Source organism: Opisthocomus hoazin, chromosome W (genome assembly GCF_030867145.1).
Source record: "Opisthocomus hoazin isolate bOpiHoa1 chromosome W, bOpiHoa1.hap1, whole genome shotgun sequence".
Classification (NCBI taxonomy): Eukaryota; Metazoa; Chordata; class Aves; order Opisthocomiformes; family Opisthocomidae; genus Opisthocomus; species Opisthocomus hoazin.
The window spans coordinates 46,670,352-46,691,475 of NC_134453.1; the positions used below are offsets into that span (position 1 = coordinate 46,670,352).

The 21,124-nt window shown below is 41.4% G+C and overlaps 1 protein-coding gene across 1 annotated transcript in view; it reads right to left on the bottom strand.

The window, feature by feature from the left end:
* Window positions 1–202: 202 nt before the first annotated feature.
* Window positions 203–21,124, bottom strand: part of LOC142365652 (geranylgeranyl transferase type-1 subunit beta-like) — an 84,581-nt gene continuing 63,659 nt past the window's right edge. The window contains 4 exon segments of the mRNA XM_075446662.1: window positions 203–687; window positions 690–821; window positions 5,452–5,560; window positions 5,833–6,017. Of these exon segments, the coding sequence (XP_075302777.1) occupies window positions 641–687; window positions 690–821; window positions 5,452–5,560; window positions 5,833–6,017 (473 nt within the window). The 3' untranslated portion in view covers window positions 203–640.

Sequence of the window (21,124 nt, forward strand, 5' to 3'; positions counted from 1 at the left end):
TATTTCAGTCCAAAACACTGTGTCTGGATAATGATTCACTGCATCTGTGTAGAAGCTACTCAGCAGAATTATGAAATCCATTTAGTAAGGCCACACAACTTTAAAAGCCCAGTATATTGAATAAAATAATTTTATTTGTATCTACTTTAAAAAAAAACCCACAAAGTTTATGGAATCTGAAAGTAGATGATAAAAGGTAACTTTTAACTGGGACTTAATATGGGAGATTCTTTACCTAAAAATATGTCAAACATTAAGGTTATAAAGAATCTCAAGGTTCTGTGCTATACTGTATGATATATAAACAGATTTTCAAAATACTTTCCCATTATATATTTTGACACAGTATGCATGAATTTTAGAAATAAAAAATAAATTCAGTTGCCTCAACGTATTTCTTAGAAGTAAAGCCATTTGAAGATCTATTTACCATCTGTGGTGACAAACTTCAAGATATTAAAAATATTTCCTTTTTCCCCAGTGCAGAATAACTGTCTGGAGGTAGTTACCTATCAAAATTATGCCAGCAACACAGATCTGATTGTATGATTTCAGCACTTAAAAGAGCACACTGGTTATACATGGCTTTTAACCTTGGGATACAATTATGCTATCAGAACTACAATCAAGTCTAAATCATTCATGTAGAGATGTGTGTGTCATCTAAACACTGTTTAGAGTCCTTGTTTTCCAGATCTGATGGAGGTGGTGAAGGTGCTCTGAGGTTCTTGTGCTTATATTCAGGGCAGGGTGAACTTTGCAAATACCAGTTTCTCCAATTAACGACAAGCCACAAATCCCAAAGTAGGCATGTAAAACATCTGAAAGCAGGACAGAAAATGAAAATTATGTTTCTGTCAGGCTGCAACAGCCAACTGTTCCTGGATTCCAAAACCCCTGAATAATTACAACCAAGGAAAACAAACAGATGCTACATTTTAAACTTAGGATTTGAAACAAGAAAAGAATTTCTGCCCAAACCCTCCAGCATGAAATGATTATGTGCAATCTCTAAGACTAGAGTCTGTTTTATTTTATAACAGTTCTTGCCCACTACTTAATTTCTTCTGAATTCTCAGGCCAAATAGCAAAATCATTTGCGCAGCTGTAAATACATTTCCTTCAACAGAGTAAATCTTCCCCCCCCCCCCCAATGTGAAGGAATTTTTTGCAAATGAAAGGTCAGGTGGATAGCTGGCTACTTAATGGACAGCTGACTATTGAAACACCAAAATTAGCACCACTAGCCAAACAGCAAGATTTAGAAGTATGAAAAAATCATTACTTTCCCTAATGTCCTCCCTTCCAGAGAAAATATCCTAAGGATAGGAATTCATGAAGTAGCTTGATCAGCAGAGATGAGATGCTCTTATTTCCCCATCCCACAGCTCTCCTGCTTCCTATCTTATACCAGCACTAGAACTTGCTCAACACCCTCCATGACTTAAAGTAATTCAGAAAACATGGAAGAACCTGAGCAGGAAAAATTGGACAGCTTTCTGACATTTTAGCAAATTAAACTGGTTTGCAGATGTGTTCAATATACATCAAATCTAGTGCAAAAAGGGGAAAGTACATGCAGCTGTACTTAAGGAAACTAGGGGGAAGAGGCGTGAGCCTGCCCCCTCTGGGCAGCAATAATCCCAAAACAATAATGATGGAAAGAGGATGTGACCTTAATGTGTCCCTTCCAAATTCTCAACACTTGGTAATCTTTTGGAGGTATCACTAATTTCATGTCTGACTAAAATGATATTACAAGAAGTTATACGGCTAGAGTCTTGCTAGCCAGATACCTTCTCTGATGGCTTCTGCTCATCAGCATTAACACACAGACAAAAACACATTCGGTAGATATAGTCCCTATTGACCTTGCAGAAAGTATGTCAGGGAAGGAAAGCTCAACTTCAGGAAATATAGTACATTAACTCCTCTGGAAAGCTGCATTGATACTCACTAAAATCCATATACAAACCTAATTACCTATATAGAGATACTTGGTGAGTTTAACCACAAGATTCTACACTTGTGCAAATCCTTATCAACTTAATACACAACTCCATTGTAGTCATAACACACCTATGCAGCCTGTGTACTCCTCTCTTTAAAGCTATAAAAAATGCAAGGCTTTTCAATGCTGAAAAACATAGGTCCAAATGTTTTGTTTCGTGAACAACTCACAAATACATGTCAGTACACAATCTCACAACTACTGAGCAGCTGTCTTAAAAAAAAAATACAAGGTGGATTTATACTTTCATTAGTGCAAATCTCACTTCAGTGTTTTACATACAGAAAATGTGCATGCTCATTTTCATCCTCTCCCTCTCTTTTTATCATATTAGATCTTTTAATCTCTTTTGCATCACCTGTAATTCACATATTTCCAATTCTTTTGTATTGTATATCATTGAAAGCTATCAAGTGATATACATCAGCAGTACATCTAGTAGTTTAAGAGAAATTTATTTAAATTTATTTAAATTGTATCATGATTTATGCTCCAATCTAGAAAAAAAATGAATGACCGATTTAGGTATGTGTTCTAACAAAATCCCCAGCTCTGTAGAACCCTAATGACTGGGGTTTTAATATTTGTAATAAGTAGCATTAACATAAGATAGCAGATCTAACTTCTTTTTATCAGGAAAATTCTGATAGTCTTTCTTGCGTTTGACAACCCTATATGGATGTTTACCTGTAGAGACTACAATAGTCTTTTTGCGATTCACTGTGGTATGCTCATGATTTCAGAGGATTGCTAGCATTTAAAAGACTTCTGACTTTTCAGATTGATTTTCAAAGGCAAGAAATAGTTTTCTAAGATCACTGCTCAACAAGCACACTGGTCCAAACACTATTTTAAATCAAGAAACACTGCTACCTCTGAAACCAACAACGTATTCACATCTGTTAGCATGGGAACATCAGGACTACAAAATAATATTTTCCAGAATCATCAGTTGTGAAAAGTTGCTTGCAATTTTGGTAGTCCATGTAATGTTTAAACATAGCTTTTTGTGTAAAGTAGGAGCTACAGAAGTTCAAATTCTGAATGTATTTTAGAAAGCACCTATGAAAAAATTGCATATGTTTGTTTTGCAACCTTTCCCTGGCATATTCTGTCACATCTGAGTTTTGCAACAAAACCGAGGCCACTATTCTTAGCTTTACAAAAGCTAAATGCTTCAAGAAGAATGAATAATTTCTGTCCTTATTTGACCTCAACAGAACTATTAATTCATTTGTGAGATGACCCATATCAGTCTCGTTACATTCACATTTTGCATTTACACGGAAGTCAAGAGGACTGTGTGCATTTAAGCATCAGTAGGATTCTGAAAACAATGGAGCTGCACAGACACTTCACACTAATAAAGTGGGAAATCTTTACTGCATTCAGAAAGACAGCTTGGCTTTCAAATGGTAGACTGATCTTGTAGGAAGCTTAGCTGTGTATACACGGCACTGAAACTACAGATCCATAAAAATAAAATGATGCTGCATTTGAAGTTGTTTTTCAGCTTAGATTTGCATTAACTTTTTTACAATTTTTCTTCAAAACATGAACACAGACTTAAATCACCACCTGTCTGAGGAAAAAAACGCTGCAACAAACCCACCTATCACAAAAGTATGAACTGATTTGTTTTTTCTGTAAAAATCCTACACCATTAAAATTCAACAGTACCAAAGGAAATACTAAACAAGCTTTTCCTTGAAGATATGCAATCTTATAAGACATATTCTATAAATTGGCGGAGCTAGAAAAAAATCTGGCATACCAGCAAAACTTCTGTACATTCATAAAGCAACAATCTAGTTAATCCTTAGTATTTGTACTGGTTTTGGTTAAAACGGAACCGATTCTCTTTTAGCAAATCTTCCTTACAGCTAAGTTCTTCTAAGTAACTGCATTTTTCTGAAGCTGGCTGCATATTTTACAGACAGTGTCCGCTCCAAAGCCGATAACACCTGATGTTTATAGTTACACTGAGCTAACGGTAGGAATGGAAGGCAGAAAAATGCTTATAATTATTACAACAGCAGCCAAGGTCACCGATAGACCTCTTAGGTCCCGCAAGTGAGGAGTCATAAAGGGTCATACTTGCAGGGAGGGGTGGACAGAACAGGTGACCTGATATTGACCAACGAGGTATTCCATGCCATGCATGTCATACTCAGGTTAAAGCTGGGAGATCACGAGGGTCTTGTTCTCTTCATCCATGGCCGGCTTCTGAAGAAGACCCTGCTTGTTGTCCTGCCTGCGATCCTGATCCAGATTCTGATCCGTACATTCCTGGATCCAGTTCCAGGATAAACTGCTGAGGCCACTCTGGGACTTCCTGGTGCCTGCCTGGCAGCTGCTGGTGGGACGCCAGCGCCCACGGCACCCAACTCAGTCTAACTCAGTATCGGTTTTGTATATTTTGCATTATTTCTCTTATTATTAATATTATTAGTTTTATTAGTAAAGCTGTTTTCATTTCCAGTTTGAAAGTCTCTCCCTTTGTCACCGTTTAGAGCAGGGCTGCAATAAACTGAGTGGCAGATGCTCTCTGTTAACCCCGTCCTCCCACCAGAGGAAGGGAAAAAGGAGGAAAAGGGAGAGAGACTTACAAACTGAATATAAAAACAGCTTTACTAATAACACTAATAATAACACAAACTATATTATCAGTGTGGGTCTACCCTGACAAACTGTCAACTGTTCTTCTAAACGAAATGATGCCATGCTGAAATATCTCTGTGCAGATTCTGAAGAGTCTCCTCCTTTATTATAACTATGTTTATATCTTGTTTGGTGAGTTTACGGACTGCTTATCTTCTCTGTACAAAATGCCACTGAACATTACTACTGGCACAAAGTTTGTTTTCATATCTTTACAGTATCTCCTTTGAACTGTAGCATCTTTTCAAATTATCAGTTTCCACTTCCAAAATGCAACTAATAACTATTTCAGATATACGATGTGTAATTTCTATATGTAATTACAATCTGTAAATCGTAATACGTAACTATCTAGACTTTGAGTTGAGTATTTTTAAATATATCAAAATTTTTTAATAAGATCAAAGGATTAATTTCTTAAGGAAATAATAAACATTCTGAAATATTTTACTCAGACCCTTTAAAAGATACCCACTGCACAGTATGATTTATAATTAGAATGGTTAAACACATATGGAAAAGCTTGTCCAGCTCTAAACAGACAGTGATACTGTTTTGGTGATGGTCCAAATAACAGCAGCTCACTTGCTCTGATGCTGAACAAGGAAAAACTGTAACCCTTTGCCTCTAAATCATGAAAATCACATATTTTAAGGTTTATTTCTTTCCATTATATGAAGAAGACTGGAGGAAAACAATCCTCTCATGCCTCTCAGATGTTTGACTGCTGGAATATATTTGTAGCTTAAAAGACACTCACCATGATTTTGAGAATTTACCTGGATGGCTATCTGGCCACTTGGCAAATCCACCAATAAGACGATCTTGAGTTGACAGTATGTAATTTCGGTTTCTCTCAAAATTTGTATATTGGAATATGTTCAAGAGCTGAAAAGAAGTTATAATGTTGCAGTAGTATACTAAATTTGAGTATGCTTTTAAATATTAAAATATAATGTCTATTTACATGGATAAGTAGTGCAATACAGCACTAATCTGTTAAACCTCCTTATCCTGCATTTTTTTCAAGATGAAAAACCTTTATAGGGATCTTTGCATATTCTTGTACTTGCACCAAACGTAATTCTTCCAAGTAAAACAAGATGGTTAAAGAAATCAGAACAAGTCAATCACTATCCTGTAGGTTTTCTGTACACTACCTTCAAAGTTGCTCCCACCCAAAAGGAATAGCAGGTGTCTACAGGTTTGTTGGGTCGTCCATGGTAGCCATTCTGTTGTCTCATTATACACCACCTTCTTATCCTGTTCAGTTCTTTTTCTGAAAAAACTTCCTCCAGTTTACCCATCAAACACAGTGATGCAATACCACAAAATGTAGAACCACCTATGAGGAAACAGTTGTTTATGCAATGTTTTAAGATACCTAGATTTTCACTGAAGCTTGTATGATCTCGATCAGAATTTTAACTAGGGTAATATCAATTAAACTAATGGATTTCTAAAAAGAGTACAACAGGAATGAGTAAATGGTAATGCAACATAAGACATTTCTTGATAAGTTACTTACACAAGAAAGCTAATGGAAAACTAGCAATCAGACTGAAGCAGAGATGCCAAAGGCAGTCACAAACACAACTCCTCAGAGAAGAAAAATAAACTGAAGGGTGTCTGACAAGTCATAAGCAAAAAAAAAAAAAAAAAACCAACCAAAAAAAACCAAAGAAAAAACCGACCAAGCAAAAAACGCAAAAGACACTTTTAATGCTATGAAAAAAATGGAGGATTCACATGGTTGTAGCAAACGCACAAATTATGCTTCTAAGGATTTTTTTTATTGTCAAGTAAACTGCAAGGTAAAATTTGAAATTAGAAGAGGAACTCATATTGTCTGTCTGTGTATCATTGCCATCACTTTTAAAAACCCATCAAAGCTCATTCCAAGTCTATTACCTGTAATTATATAATTACAGCCTGGAAGTAAGCTATTGATACAAGACATGGGGACCAAGATCTACCGTTACACTATTATGCTATTATGGCACTAGAAAACCCCATGAAATCTAGGATTATTTTTCATTCTGATGTTGAAATGCAGAAAGGATACTGAAGTAATGATATTTGTTATTGATAGCATTCTATAGCAACCTATTTAACTGCATTTTAAAGTATATAGGGGTATAATTTAAGGTTTTCAACTTTACCAGGGCCAGCTGTTGGATGGACTGACTATCTTGATCAACTGGAGATGACACACAGCATCAGGTTGTCTGTGGTGTTCATATCTATGTGAGTGCGAGTATTGTAACAGTATGTGGAAGGAAAGAGAATCTGTTCCTTTAAGGGTATCTGGTCAAGGGCCTTTTCAATGCAAAAGGGGATATTAAGAAAAAGGGGGAAGCCATAAACAAGAAAATATACAGAGATACAAACCTGACCAACAAACATAAAGGGAGGCAGTGATGAGAAGCAAACCAGGTCAGTCACACTAATTGGTAAGGATATATGGAGTGTGGGAATATTTATTCCATTAAGATTATCTGACCAAGGACCTTGTCAAATAAGGAAAAGGGAGACACAAACCTGACAGGCAAACATAATGGACACAAAGATAGGAAACAAACCTGGTCAGTCAGACTGATTGATGAACTATCAAGAAACCACAGGCAAACTGGGACTTTGCAACTGATAAGGATGCAAACCTGAGGCTCCAGGATGTTGGAAGGGAGGTCAGTGGAACTGTGCAAACAGATGAGGGAATGTGCAGGTGAAGGGGGAGCAGGGAGGAACAAAACGGGAGTAGACAGAAAAGGGTATAAAAAGGACTTGTCATAATATCGGACAGAAATATTCAGAGCATAGCGATGCTTAGGTTGTAATGATACAGGGCAGAAATGCTTAGGTTTTAGTGACATTGTTTAATTTAGGCCTGACTACTTTGTATAAACAATGCATGCCTTATGAACAATTGCGCCCTTGAAGAGGAGCTAATAGACTGATAAAAGGGGAACATTCATCCCAGAAGGCACCGAAAGTTGGATGAATGCCGAAGAAGCATGAAGTTAACTAGGAAAAAGGTAAAGGCGGCAGGGGGAGATCGCGACCACCGACTCAATTCAGAACCAAAAAGACTGCACCCCCCCAGTGTGTGGGCATGCGTAGTTAAGGAAGGAAGGAGTATACCCCTAAGATAAGGGTATAACACGCTGAACCAATCAGAATGTAATGAGTAATTTCTTTGTTTTTGTAAGAGTATATAGTCCTTGTGACTCTGCTAAGCAGTGCGCTAGCTTTGCGGAACCATCACCTAGCACCCACAGCTGTGCAAATATGCAATAAAGACAATACCTCTGCTCTGTGTGTATATTGGCTTACTGCACACCGGGTAAATGATCCCACTTTTGGGACAACAGTTTTGGTGACCCAGATGGGACTACACTGACAGCCTTGGCTGGATCATCTTGCCATACCCGATGGGGAGAAGCGGCCTGACTGGACTCCAGCACACACCGACCTGTTGATCGGGGACTCCATCAGCCCCTCTCCTGCAGTCGGGTGGTAAGCGACACAACGGTGCAACGTTAATGGAAAGAGGTATTTTCTGTTAAATAAGTAAGAGAAAAGGGAATAGTCTTTTGGGGAGTAGCAGGCATTTGGTTATATTTTTGTCCCATTTGGGCTCTGTATAAGTTGTATTCAGAAAGATATGCAGCAGTAGCATAGTTGCTTTGTTTCTTACACGTTGCTTAAAGATGGAAGACATCCCTCATTTTGATTTGTTTCTTACATGTTGTTTAATGACGGGAGACGTCCCTCGTTCTGTTTTGTGTGTAAGAGACATTGGTTTGTGTAAGAGACATTGGTTTGTGTAAGAAATGTTGGAATCGGTACCAATTTGGGCAGTGCTACTTCTCACGAGACTCCCCTTTGCTCTCCCTTGGGATGCATCCTAAAACATTAAATTCGGAGGGGACCCTCTGACTAGAGATAAATTAAAAGGGTATTGTAATCAATGGTGGCTACAATATGAATTGGAGGATGGTGAAAGATGGCCTGAAAATGGATCCTTAAAATGTAGTACTATATTACAATTAATGCTATTTTGTCACAGAATGGAAAAATGAGATGAGTTGCCATATGTTGATGCCTTTATGACTCTGTATAAAAAACCAGATATCCAAAAGAAATGTGGTAAAATGAAAAGATATTACATGCAATGGTGGCCAAACTATGAATTGGGTGATGGGGTACAATGGCCGGAAAATGGATTGTTGCAGTTTAATACTGTATTGCAGTTGATGTTGTTTTGTTGCTGATTTGGAAAATGTTGATGCTTTTGTGACTTTATATAGAAATCCAAGCGTTCAGAAAAAGTGAAAATGAGAAGGAGATGTGTTGATGCCATGTATTGAAGGGATATACAAAGACATATGTCAGCAGTGGCAGCCTGCTTCTAAGATTGCTTAGATTCTGTCTCTTCAGCTGTTTAGATTTAGTTAAGCCAGGGAAGGTAAAGCATGATAAGAGTATATCGAGTAAGTTACTGTTCATCGCTGCTGCAGGAATTTTATAATTAATCTGTCTTTACTTTTGTGGTCTGGTCCAAGGAATCTAAACCACACAGGTGTGTTTTTTGTTTTCTCCTAAGAGTAAACTTCAGTTTTGTTCTCTTGCTGCTTGTTGTGAGGAGGAGGGAATTGGTAGTCTGTGGTGTTTGTACTCTGTGTACAGTAACAGAGCTAGGCTTTAAAGATTTGCAGGAGAGTTTTCTTTCAGTTTAGACCTTTGGTAGGAAAGTTGTGCAGTTTGTGTCTAGAAGGCACCTCCTGGATAAATTTGGTATTTCTGTGTTGGGGGAAAAAAAAAAACTAGGAGAGAGAAAAACCACAAACAAACAAGTATCTGTATGTTGTGCAGAGGATGAGCAGGAGAAAGAATATGCAAAAAGAAGTGGATGGAGTGGGAGGAATGTCTACATGTCAACTGACAGAAATAGCTTAATTGGGATGAAACACAGAAAAGGAAAAACAAAAGGAGAAATTAAAAGATAGAAAGCTGCAGGCTCCATTGCTAGCCACAGCAATTGCGGGAAACTTAGCAAGAGGCAGAGGCCGGGGCTGGAACCCTGGGTCTATGCCTGTTGTAAATCACCCATTAGCATTAAATCAGTGTGCATACTGTAGGGAGGAAGGGCATTGGAAAAATTAATGACCAAAGAAGAAATTGATTACCCAAGGGGGGGTCTATACAGGAGGCTGATCTGATTATGTTGGGAATTTCAGATTCAGGCTGACAGGGACCATGGGAGAACATTAAAATTCCCCAGCCGATCCCCTGGTTCCAGTTCAGGGAATGAAATTATAGATTTTCTGATAGACACAGGAGGTCACCCATTCTGTAGTCACTAGTTGTAAGGGACCTTTAAGTAATATACATACATCCTATTGTTGGGGTCACGGGAAAGCAAGCTCTGAAACTGATGGAATGTAAAATTAGAGGTGAAATGGTATCTCATGAGTTTCTCTATATGCCAGTGTGCCCCATTCCTCTTTTAGGGCAATATTTACTTTGTAAATTAAGAGCACAAATAACCTTTTCTGATAAATCGATAGAGTTATATCTACCAAAAGAAACTGCCTGGAAAGCACAACTTTGTTTATTGACTATGAAAAAATAGGAAGATATCAACATCCTTGAGGGGATCCTGGATGCTATGATACCTACAGTATGGGCAACCAAGAGACCAGGAAGAGTGAAAAATGCTGTACTGGTAAAAACTGAATTGAAACCCGGAGCACAGCGGGTAAGAAGGAGACAGTATACTATTAGATTGGAAGCCAGAATAGGTTTGGAGCTGTTGATAAATGACTTCACACAGTATGGACTATTAACAGAATGTCAATCTGAATATAATACTCCGATTCTGCCAGTCAGAAAGCCCCACACTCAGGATTACAGGATGTAAGAGAAATTAACCTGACATCAGTTGATGTGCATCCAGTAGTTCCTAATCCATATACTTTATTGTCATCAGTATCTGAGAATAATGTTTGTTTTACAGTACTGGACCTGAAGGGTGCTTTCTTTTGTATACCTCTGGAAGAAGAAAGCCAGAAATTGTTCACGTTCGAATGGGAAAGTCCAACTCTGCTGCACCGTGCTACCCCAGGGACTTAAGAACAGCCCTACCTTGTCTGGTAATGTACTTGCCAAAGAATTAGAAGACTGGCAAGGTAAACATCCCTCTGTTACTTTGCTACAGTATGCAAATAATGTATTAATAAGGACCACTTCAGAACAAGAATGCAAAAGAACCACCATTGATCTGTTGAATTTCTTGGGACTTGCTGGATACAGAGTATCACAAAAGAAAGCCCAGTTTGTGCAAACAACTGTGGAGTATATGGGTTTTAAAACTGCACAGGGTGAAAGAAAATTTGAACTAGAACATGACTGTTTACAGGTTATAGAACAGGTGTATTCCAGCTGACCAGATTTGAAAGATACACCTTTGGAAAAGCCAGATTGGGAGTTGTTCACTGATGGCAGCAGCTTTGTGGGTAACAGAGAACGAAAAGCTGGATATACTGTAGCGATGATGAATAGAGAAATAGAAGCTAAACCGTTACCTGTTAATACATTGGCACAGAAAGCTGAAATCGTTGCACTAACCAGAGTGCTGGAATTCTCTGAAAATGAGAGTAAACATATGTACGGACTCAAAGTATGCCTTCGGAGCGATACACGCCCATGGAGACATACGGAAAGAAAGAGGACTGTTATCCTCCCAAGGAACTCCAGTTAAACATAGGAAAGCAATTTAAATTTATTACAGGCCATTCTCAAGCCAAAGGAAGTGTCTGTAATGCGCTGTAAAGACAATCAGAAAAGACAAACAGATATCGTTAGTGGAAATCAGAAAGCTGACGAGACAACAAAAAGGGCAGCTTTGACAGAGTCTTTGGTGGGGGCTTTAACTCCAGCTGGAAGAATTTTACTGGAGCCTCCAACATATTCGGAAAAGGACAATCGATTAACAAAACTTCTAAATTGTACTAAAACCAAGGATGGATGGTGGACAACTGATACTGGACAAACAATAGTCACAACCCCACTAATGAAGGAATTAACAAAAAGACTTATCAAGAAACTCATATGGGGGCAGATGCAGTAGTAGCAAACATCCGATGATATGCTGTAGGGCCAAAAATGCAATCAAGTGTGGACGCAGTAGTAAGGAAATGCCAGATCCGCTGTGCAAATAGCCCTAAGATCCAAAGAAAGCCACCAATGGGTGAAGGAAAAAGGGGAATAGCCCCTGGGGAGTAATGGCAAATAGATTTCTCGGAGTTAACAAAATGCAGACAATATAAATATCTACTTGTTCTAGTACATACATTTTCTGGGTGGTCTGAGGCTTTCCCTTGTCCCAACAATAGGGCTAGGGAAGTGGTTAAAATTTTATTAATTAAAAGAAATTATCCTCTGGTTCAGGATCCAGGTTTATCCTCTGACAATGGACCTCATTTTATTTCAGAAGTAGTTCAGGGAGTGTTGAGGTTTCTCCAACATAAGTGAAATCTACCTACCCCCTGGAGGCCACAATCTAGTGGGAAAGTAGAAAGAATGAATCAGGCTCTCAAGAGACAAGTCTCTATACTTTGTCAGGAAGCCCACCTTAAGTGGACAGAAGCCTTACCCTTAGCTCTTTTGCGAATTCGAATAACCCCTAAGGTCAAGGAAGGAGTAAGACCCTTTGAGATCGTAAAGGGGAAAGCATATCACACAAATCTTTTAAATATTAAGGGAGACCAAATGCATATGAAAGGACAGGCTGCAATTAAAAAATATTTGACTTGTCTTTCGCAGACTTTTTCTTCACTACATAGGTACCTAAATCAAAAGGTTTCTCTTCCCTTTGATGCACCAGCTCACCCATTTCAACCAGGGGACACTGTTTATGTATGGACCTGGAAAGACAAACTGTTGAAAGAGAAGTGGAAAGGACCCTATACCATGTTATTAAAGACTTATACTGCAGTCAAGGTAGAGGGAATTGATTCCTGGATTCATTATACACAGGTAAAAAAAAAAGCCTAACCAAGATAAATGGACCTCTACACCAACTGAAGAATTTAAACTTCGATTGACCAGAGACCTTCGATGAACTGTAACTGGTAAACAGGACTGGCATAAGTAAAAATTGAGTAACCTGAGGCCAATTGTTTTTGTGTTTAGTATTAATAATTTTGTTACCTATTGTTTTGTTGTTTATGTATAGAACAAAACTTTTCTCACACAAGAAAAATTATAAAACCTCCGAAAATCATTATTAATCTAACTCTGACAAAATGAGAATTGTATTATAATCATATGTTCAGTATCTGTTGTCTGTAAAGGAAATTTAATCTTATAGTTTATCCAGTCATTCAGGAGAATCCAGAACGAGCAGTGTGACCGCCTGACTACCATTGCCAAAAACAGTGGCTAGCCCCTTAGAATGGGGAATCTTAAGTTTAGATCTAAACCAAAGTTTTGGGGCCGTGATAGATAATGGAGCAGGAATTCTGACTCTGAAAGAAAGTGATGAAAAGGTGCTAGGATTAGGAAAGTGGGCAGGGGCTTTTAATCTGACAAATAAAAGGATAATAGATATCTTCTGGAGTGTAAATGAGGCTCAGAATACTCCCTTTGGAAAAGGGAGGAAATCTAACCCAGGAGAAAGTGGACCCGAACCTTCTGAAAGTTATCCCTGGGGAATGGACCTATCTCAGGTATGGACCGGCACAGAAGAAGGTGAGTGGCGTTATATGCAAAGCACACCTTGGTGCATTGAGCAGACTAGGGAGGGAAGATTTGAATAAAAAAGATAGAAACATTCCAGATATTAAACTATTGGCAAATATAACAGCAACAAGAGTTAAGAAATCAGAATATTTTAGATGGAACTGCACCCGAGTTTTCAATTGTTCCACAGTCAATTATGGGATTCAACAGTTAGATCCAGTTGCATGACCCTGCAATTTGGATGTCTCTGTAGGAATTATTCTACCTACATCAGTGATACTTGGACTGATACAATAATCAACAGCAAATCTATTAGTTGCAATAAAAAACAGTAGCCCCTACAGGTCATACAGTATGGGTCAGTGATGATAGCACCTGGATGACACAATTGCCTCTAGGAGGGAAACAATGACAACATACATGAGTCATGTTAACTTTATGCCCTTTCTGTGGAGAAAGAGACCCTTAGGACACCAATTATGGTGAAAAATAAAGAGAGATGAAGCAGATCCCTGGAGACATCCCTCTACAGGGACAAAAGCAGGGTGGATACTAGAGGCAGTCTTTAGTCCCCAAATCACCTCATTTCAAAATCGGTCATGGCTATACAGAGTGACAGGACAAATAGAGTTATTAGCAAATGCCACAAACACAGGGTTGCAGAATTTGAATATCCAGCTACAAGACATATCTAAAATGGCCCTACAGAACAGACTGGCATTGGATTTGTTATTGCTACATGGACACAGAGCATGTGGATATTTAAATTCAAATGATAAAGATTGTTGTGTTCATATTCCAAACATTGCTGAACATTTAGAGGATCAGCTCGACAAAATAAGACAGGTGGCAAAGTCAAGTCATGACCTTAAGGCTACTATGGAAATAGGATGGCTGAATAAAATGCTGCACACGCTTGGATTCTCCCTTACTGGATGGTTGGCAAATTTACTCGAAACTGTAATCGTAATCATAGTCATCATTATCATAATTTGTATTGCCTTGAGCTATATCAAAAGGTTAATTATATGAATGAACATGGGTAACTATATAATGTTAATGAAAAGAAATAGTGAGACTATGAGACACAAGAGAGAAGGTCTCATAGTCTCAAAGGGGGAAAGTGATATCAGACAGAAATATTCAGAGCATAGCGATGCTTAGGTTGTAGTGATATAGGGCAGGAATGCTTAGGTTTTAGTGACATTGTTTAATTTAGGCCTGACTACTTTGTATGAACAATGCATGCCTTAATAAAAATTATGCCCTTGAAGAGGAGCTAACAGACTGATAAAAGGGGAACATCCAGCCCAGAAGGCACCGAAAGCTGGATGAATGCCGAAGAAGCATGAAGTTAACAAAGATCGAGGGTGACTAGCAAAAACGTAAAGGCGGCAGGGGGAGATCGCAACTGTAACCAGGGTGATAGAATCAGTTGACCACAAACATGAACAATGTTGCTATGTTCCTGGTACAGCCCTACCCACCTGGACATTAGGTCTGGGAACGGAGGGTCTAGTCTCTAGGCAACCATTAATGCTAACCATAGTAGGTAACTGTGTTTCTGTCAAGACAAATGATGGAGTGCGGTTCTGTGAAACGGACTGAAGAAACTGACCAGGATTGCCAAGCTTGCGAGCCTAGTGGGCAAAAGGTAATTCCGGCAGGGGGAGATCGCGACCACCGACTCACAGACCCCCTACTCAGGTAATACCACCTACTCAAAAAGGAACAATAGAAGAGGGTGACTGAGTCTGCGCAACAATTTACGTAAGAAGTGAGAAAAGTTTACACCAATTGCCAAGGATAATAATACTGAGTATGCATGAATAGAATAAATATGTATATTTTTGATCTATTTAAACTGCATGGAAAAGGTATGAGGTATGCATGTTTGGTGGAATTATCCCCTGTGCATCCAACGCTGCAATGAAGAATGCCTGCCTTTTAACACTGCATTGGTGTTACGAGGTTTTATTCCCAGATTGTCGGTGACAGTTTCTGGCGACCCAGATGGGACACCGCTTGTGAATACCGACGGATCCGTGGGATCATGGGACCTCCAGCCGGCATCGAGGGATTCTCGAGGAGAACCTCTGATCCCTGGACCAAAGGATTCCAAGTAAGTCCCCTGGAAATTAATTAGGGCATTCTTTTAACAAGTAACGGAGCTCCCGGTAGGATGTGAGTTGGACTCCCACAGGAGGTGGGTTAGAGTCCCACTGAAGCCTGCTCGTAAGGCGCGACGAAAGCCACGCAGGGTTGGGCTAAAAAGGTACCTCAGTTGGAAAGTCTCTGCTCGGTGAAAGCCAGTGGAGCGGGGCCCAAGGGGGGAGTCTTCAGTGGGGGGGGGTTGAAGTCTCCAAGACTGGGATCTCCGGCAGGGGGCTGGGATCCCAGAGGGAGCTCCAACAAGGGTTGGGGTCCCTCTGACTAGTGCCTGTGATAGTGCACAATCACAACCACTGGTCGTTTGGGAGATGAGTACATTTCCGAGTAAAAAGCCCATCCCATGGGGTACACCTTTGGGATGTATTCTGAAACATTGGAAAGATCTGGGGGGTGATCCTTTGACTCGGAAGCAATTGATTGAGTACAGCAATCATCGGTGGCCAATGTATAATCTGGATGGTGGGGAGAGATGGCCAGAGAATAGGACACTGCGCTATAACACTTGCAATTAATGTTGTTTTGTAAAAGGGAAGGTAAATGAGAAGAGATGACATATGTAGATCTGTTTTTCTCATTGAGAAATCATCCGGAATGGCAAAGGCAGTCTGGGATACATCCACAAGGTTCTATGGTGATGGCCTTAAAGAAGGGGAAATCTAAAGAGGGTTTGAAAAGATGTTGTGCTGCTTGTAGTGTTGGCAAGGGATGTTTAAAATATGGACCTGAGGAGGATGATGTTGAATTGATGTTCGCACCTCGCTGGAGATTGGGAGATGATCAGGAGGATCGAAATTTGGAGGCTGACAGTCCTTCTGCTTCTCCTGGGGGGGGGGGGGGGGGGCAGGGGGATTCAGCCTGGTTTCAGGAAGGACACAGGGAAGAAGGGGGGGGGGGGTGGCTGAGGCCGCTCCTCTCCAAGCCCCTCTCTGAAAAGCTAGGGAATGAGGAATTTTTAGTAGATACAGGGGCCACTTATTCGGTATTGAACACATGTAAAGGGAAATGTAGTCATAAATCAGTAGATGTTGTTGGTGCGACAGGGCAAAAAGAAAATTAACCTTTCTTAGAGCTGTTGAAATTTAAATTGGGAAAACAGTGGGTAACTCGCCAGTTTCTATATATGCCTGAATGTCCGTTGCTTTTGTTAGGACGAGATTTATTATGGAAATTAGAGGCACAAATAACTTTTAAAAATGGGAAAATTGAACTATTGATACCAGAATCAAAAACCATAGAGGCGAGAGTGTTTATGTTACAGGATTCTTTTAAGGAGGAACAAATTCCAGAAGAGGTGCAAAATGCAGTAATCCCCTTGGTTTGGGCAAATGAAGTTCCGGGACGGTCCAAATTGGCAGAACCAGTAAAAGTGACCTTAAAACCTGGATCCAAGCTGGTAAGACAAAAACAATATCCTATTAAGTGGGAGGCTTGAAAAGGATTGGAGGGGTTAATCGCGAAATTTTTGGAATATGGACTTTTCACAGAATCACAGAATGGTAGGGGTTGGAAGGGACCTCTGAGGGTCATCTAGTCCAACCCCCCTGCCGAAGCAGGGTCACCTACAGCAGACTGCAGAGGAACTTGTCCAGGTGGGTCTTGAATATCTCCAGAGAAGGAGACTCCACAACCTCCCTGGGCAGCCTGTTCCAGTGCTCCGTCACCCTCAGAGGGAAGAAGTTCTTCCTCATGTTCAGCTGGAACTTCCTGTGCTTCAGTTTGTGCCCATTGCCCCTTGTCCTGTCACTGGACACCACTGAAAAGAGCTTGGCCCCATAAAGTTCTGCTGGTTTGTTTTGTGTATTCCTCTTATCTGTATCGTATGCACCAGCCTCTGGAAAAATTGAATGGTACAATGGGCTGCTAAAAACCACTTTGAGAGCAATGGGGGGTGGGACTTTCAAAAACTGGGATACTCATTTAGCAAAGGCCGCCTGGTTGGTTAACACCAGAGGATCCACCAACCGGGCTGGCCCTGCCCAATCAAAACCTCAGCGCCCTGTAGAAGGGGATAAAGTCCCTGTAGTGCACATGCGGAACATGTTAGGGAAGACAGTCTGGGTTAGTCCTGCCTCGGGCAAAGGCAAGCCCGTCCGCGGGATTGCTTTTGCTCAAGGACCTGGGTGTACCTGGTGGGTAATGCGGAAGGATGGGGAAGTCCGATGTGTACCTCATGGGGATTTGATTTTGGGTGAGAATAGTCAATAAAATAAATTGTATAAAGTTAATTGTTAAATAACCCTGTCACTGTCTGTTATCACTGTTATAATTGTTATATGTTATACCAGTAGTATCATAGTAAGAATCGTCCAGATTAAAGAAGGATGGACTTTTTGATGAAACCTAGCAGAGCACAGCGATGATGGGGGACCTGGGCATGTTGTAGATGGTATGGAATAAGGGGTGGATAATGTCCTGGGTTCGGACAGGACGGGGTTGGTTTTCATCGGAATCCAGGAAGGGACACAGTCGGGCAGGCTGACCCAACCTGGCCAAGCAGAGCAGGGTATTCCATGCCATGTGCCGTCATGCTGGGTTCCGGTGGGGGGGAGCTGGGGGGGGAATTCTCTCGCAGCTGCGGAGGGCAGAGCGGCGGTCCGATCCGAGAGAGCAGTTCTGTTCTGCGGGCTCTGTTCTGCTGGTTTGTTTTGTGTATTCCCCTTATCTGTATCGTTGTTGTTCCTGTTCCCTTTGTTTGCTGTTCTTTTAAACTGCCCTTATCCCGACCCACCAGTTTCTGCCTGTTTGTTTCCATTCTCCTCCGCACCGCGGAGGGGGGAGGGGCGGCCGCGTGGCGCTTTTGTTGCCGGCCGCAGCCAAACCATAACAGCAAGTTAGGAGGAGCGATCCCCCTTGCACCCGGTGCTGCAATAAACATACCTGCTTTATAACTCTCTGTGAGTTGTAAAGTTTGTTTCCGCACGTCAAAATGCTCTACAGCAAAAATTACCCTGTGGCTCCCTGGCGAACAAAGATTAACCTGCACTGAAGTATTGGTTGGTGCTGCTAACACGAATATTTTAGGATTTGATTTGTTGTATGGCAGAGTGTGGAAACTCCCTGATGCTACAGTTTGGAGTTTTGCTGGGCGAGAAATTAAACAGAATGAGCCTAAAAAAATTAATTTATTAGAAATGTCCATATCTTTACCACCATAAAAAATTGCAAACACAAAACAGTACACCTTACCAGCAGCTGCGCAATCGGGTATTGACGGGGTGGTAAAAGACTTAGAAAATCGAGGCATCATCACTTGTACACACTCACCCTATAATTCCCCTGTCTGGCCAGTAAAAAAAACAAACGGGCAGTGGAGACTCACGATTGATTACAGGCGATTAAATGCCAACACTGCACCTTTAACTGCAGCTGTACTGAGCATTGCAGAATTAGTAACTCAGATACAGGGAGCATCTCACACATGGATGGCAACTTTAGATGTAAAAGATATGTTTTTTATGGTTCCACTCCAGGAACATGATAAGGCCCAATTTACTTTTAGCTGGAAAGGGATACAATACACCTTTAACAGGCTACCCCAGGGATATAAACATTCCCCCCACCATTCCTCACAATGCTTTAGCTAAAACACTGACTGGAATACCTATTCCATCAGACCTTACTATATATCAATATATAGATGATCTTTTGATTGGAAGGGCTCTGACAGGCAAGTTGAATCTGAGAAGTGGCTACACACTTAACCCTTTAGACATAAACCGTTGACCAAGTCTGGGACTAGGAGTAGATCCAGACGCACCTAGACTCCTCTCTGAGAGAGAATTTAGAACGCAAGGAGGTCTTCTCTGAACCTCCTGACTCAACGAGAGGGCTTTCCTTTTGCCGCTTATCAGACTCCCCTCACCCCCCTTTAACAAGACAGGCAGGCCTGTTGGAGAGCAGCTCTGCGGAGAGGGACCTGGGTGTCCTGGTGGACGACAGGTTGACCATGAGCCAGCAGTGTGCCCTGGCTGCCAAGAAGGCCAATGGGATCCTGGGGTGCATCAAGAGGAGTGTGGACAGCAGGTCGAGGGAGGTTCTCCTTCCCCTCTACTCTGCCCTAGTGAGGCCCCATCTGGAGTACTCTGTCCAGTTCTGGGCTCCCCAGTTCAAGAAAGATGAAGAGCTACTGGAGAGAGTCCAGCGGAGGGCTACGAGGATGGTGAGGGGACTGGAGCATCTGTCCTATGAGGAAAGGCTGAGGGAGCTGGGCTTGTTCAGCCTGAAGAAGAGAAGGCTGCGAGGGGACCTTATAAATGCCTGTAAATATCTGAAGGGTGGGTGTCAGGAGGATGGGGCCAAACTCTTTTCAGTGGTGCCCAGTGACAGGACAAGGGACAATGGGCACAAATTGAAGCACAGGAAGTTCCGTCTGAATATGAGGAAGAACTTCTTCCATCTGAGGGTGACGGAGCCCTGGAACAGGCTGCCCAGGGAGGTTGTGGAGTCTCCCTCTCTGGAGATATTCAAGACCCACCTAGACAAGGTCCTGTGCAGCCTGCTCTAGGTGATCCTGCTTTGGCAGGGAGGTTGGACTAGGTCCTGTGCAGCCTGCTCTAGGTGATCCTGCTTTGGCAGGGAGGTTGGACTAGGTGACCCACAGAGGTCCCTTTCAACCCCTTACATTCTGTGATTCTGTGTGAGTGGATTTGCCAGCTACTGGAGGAGTCAGACCAGGGCTGTAGGTGCCCCTGGACTTTGGTGTCAGTTACTGTAGCAGGTAGGGGTCTTGGCCACCAGCCACCAGGGTGGGAATGAGGTGTATCCCAAAAAAGTAGCAACTGGGAGGGACCAGACTTAGTGAGGTGAGTGAAGGGCTTAGCGCCAGTGGCTGGAGCAGGACCGCCGGTCGCAGTCCGTGTGCGTGGTGCTGACTGCTGGTATTCAAGGGGAACTTGCGAATGTGGAGTGCCTGCGGGACAAATATGTGAGTGCATGCATGTTTGCTAGCATCAAGCTGTATGAGTTGGCAAGTAGGGGACCCATGAAGCAAGTAAGACAGCCTGGAGTCTGGGCAGTGATACCAGGGTGTGACCAGTAGCCCCTGCTCCTGACACCTGGTACAGCATTGTTTCCAGGATATGGTGAAACCCATTATGGAACAGGGAAGCGTAACAGCACATGAGATATTCTGGATGGCAAAATCCATGATCCCCCAGTGGTTAGGGATGCCTCCTGTGACTGTTCAATTAACTCTTGCTCAGATTCTGGCTAACACACAGCTCATGCTAAGGCCTGATGTATGCTGGGAGAAGCACCATTATGTCAAAGGGACAGTAACAGGTAGGCAGGACACAATGGACAGGAAAATATAAAGATCATTATGCAGCCATTTCCACCTGCAGCTTGCTGTCTTCTGCAGACAAGATTCTTGCATATTGACTGGCAGCCTCTTCAGAATCCACTAACTTATGGAAATGGTAAAAACTAAACTCCCAGACTGAGAGGTATAAATATATCAGCTTATCCAAAAAGCTTTTGAAGGAGATACAACAGCAGCCAGTCTGATAAGGCCTTCATGCTTCCAGGTGTGATACA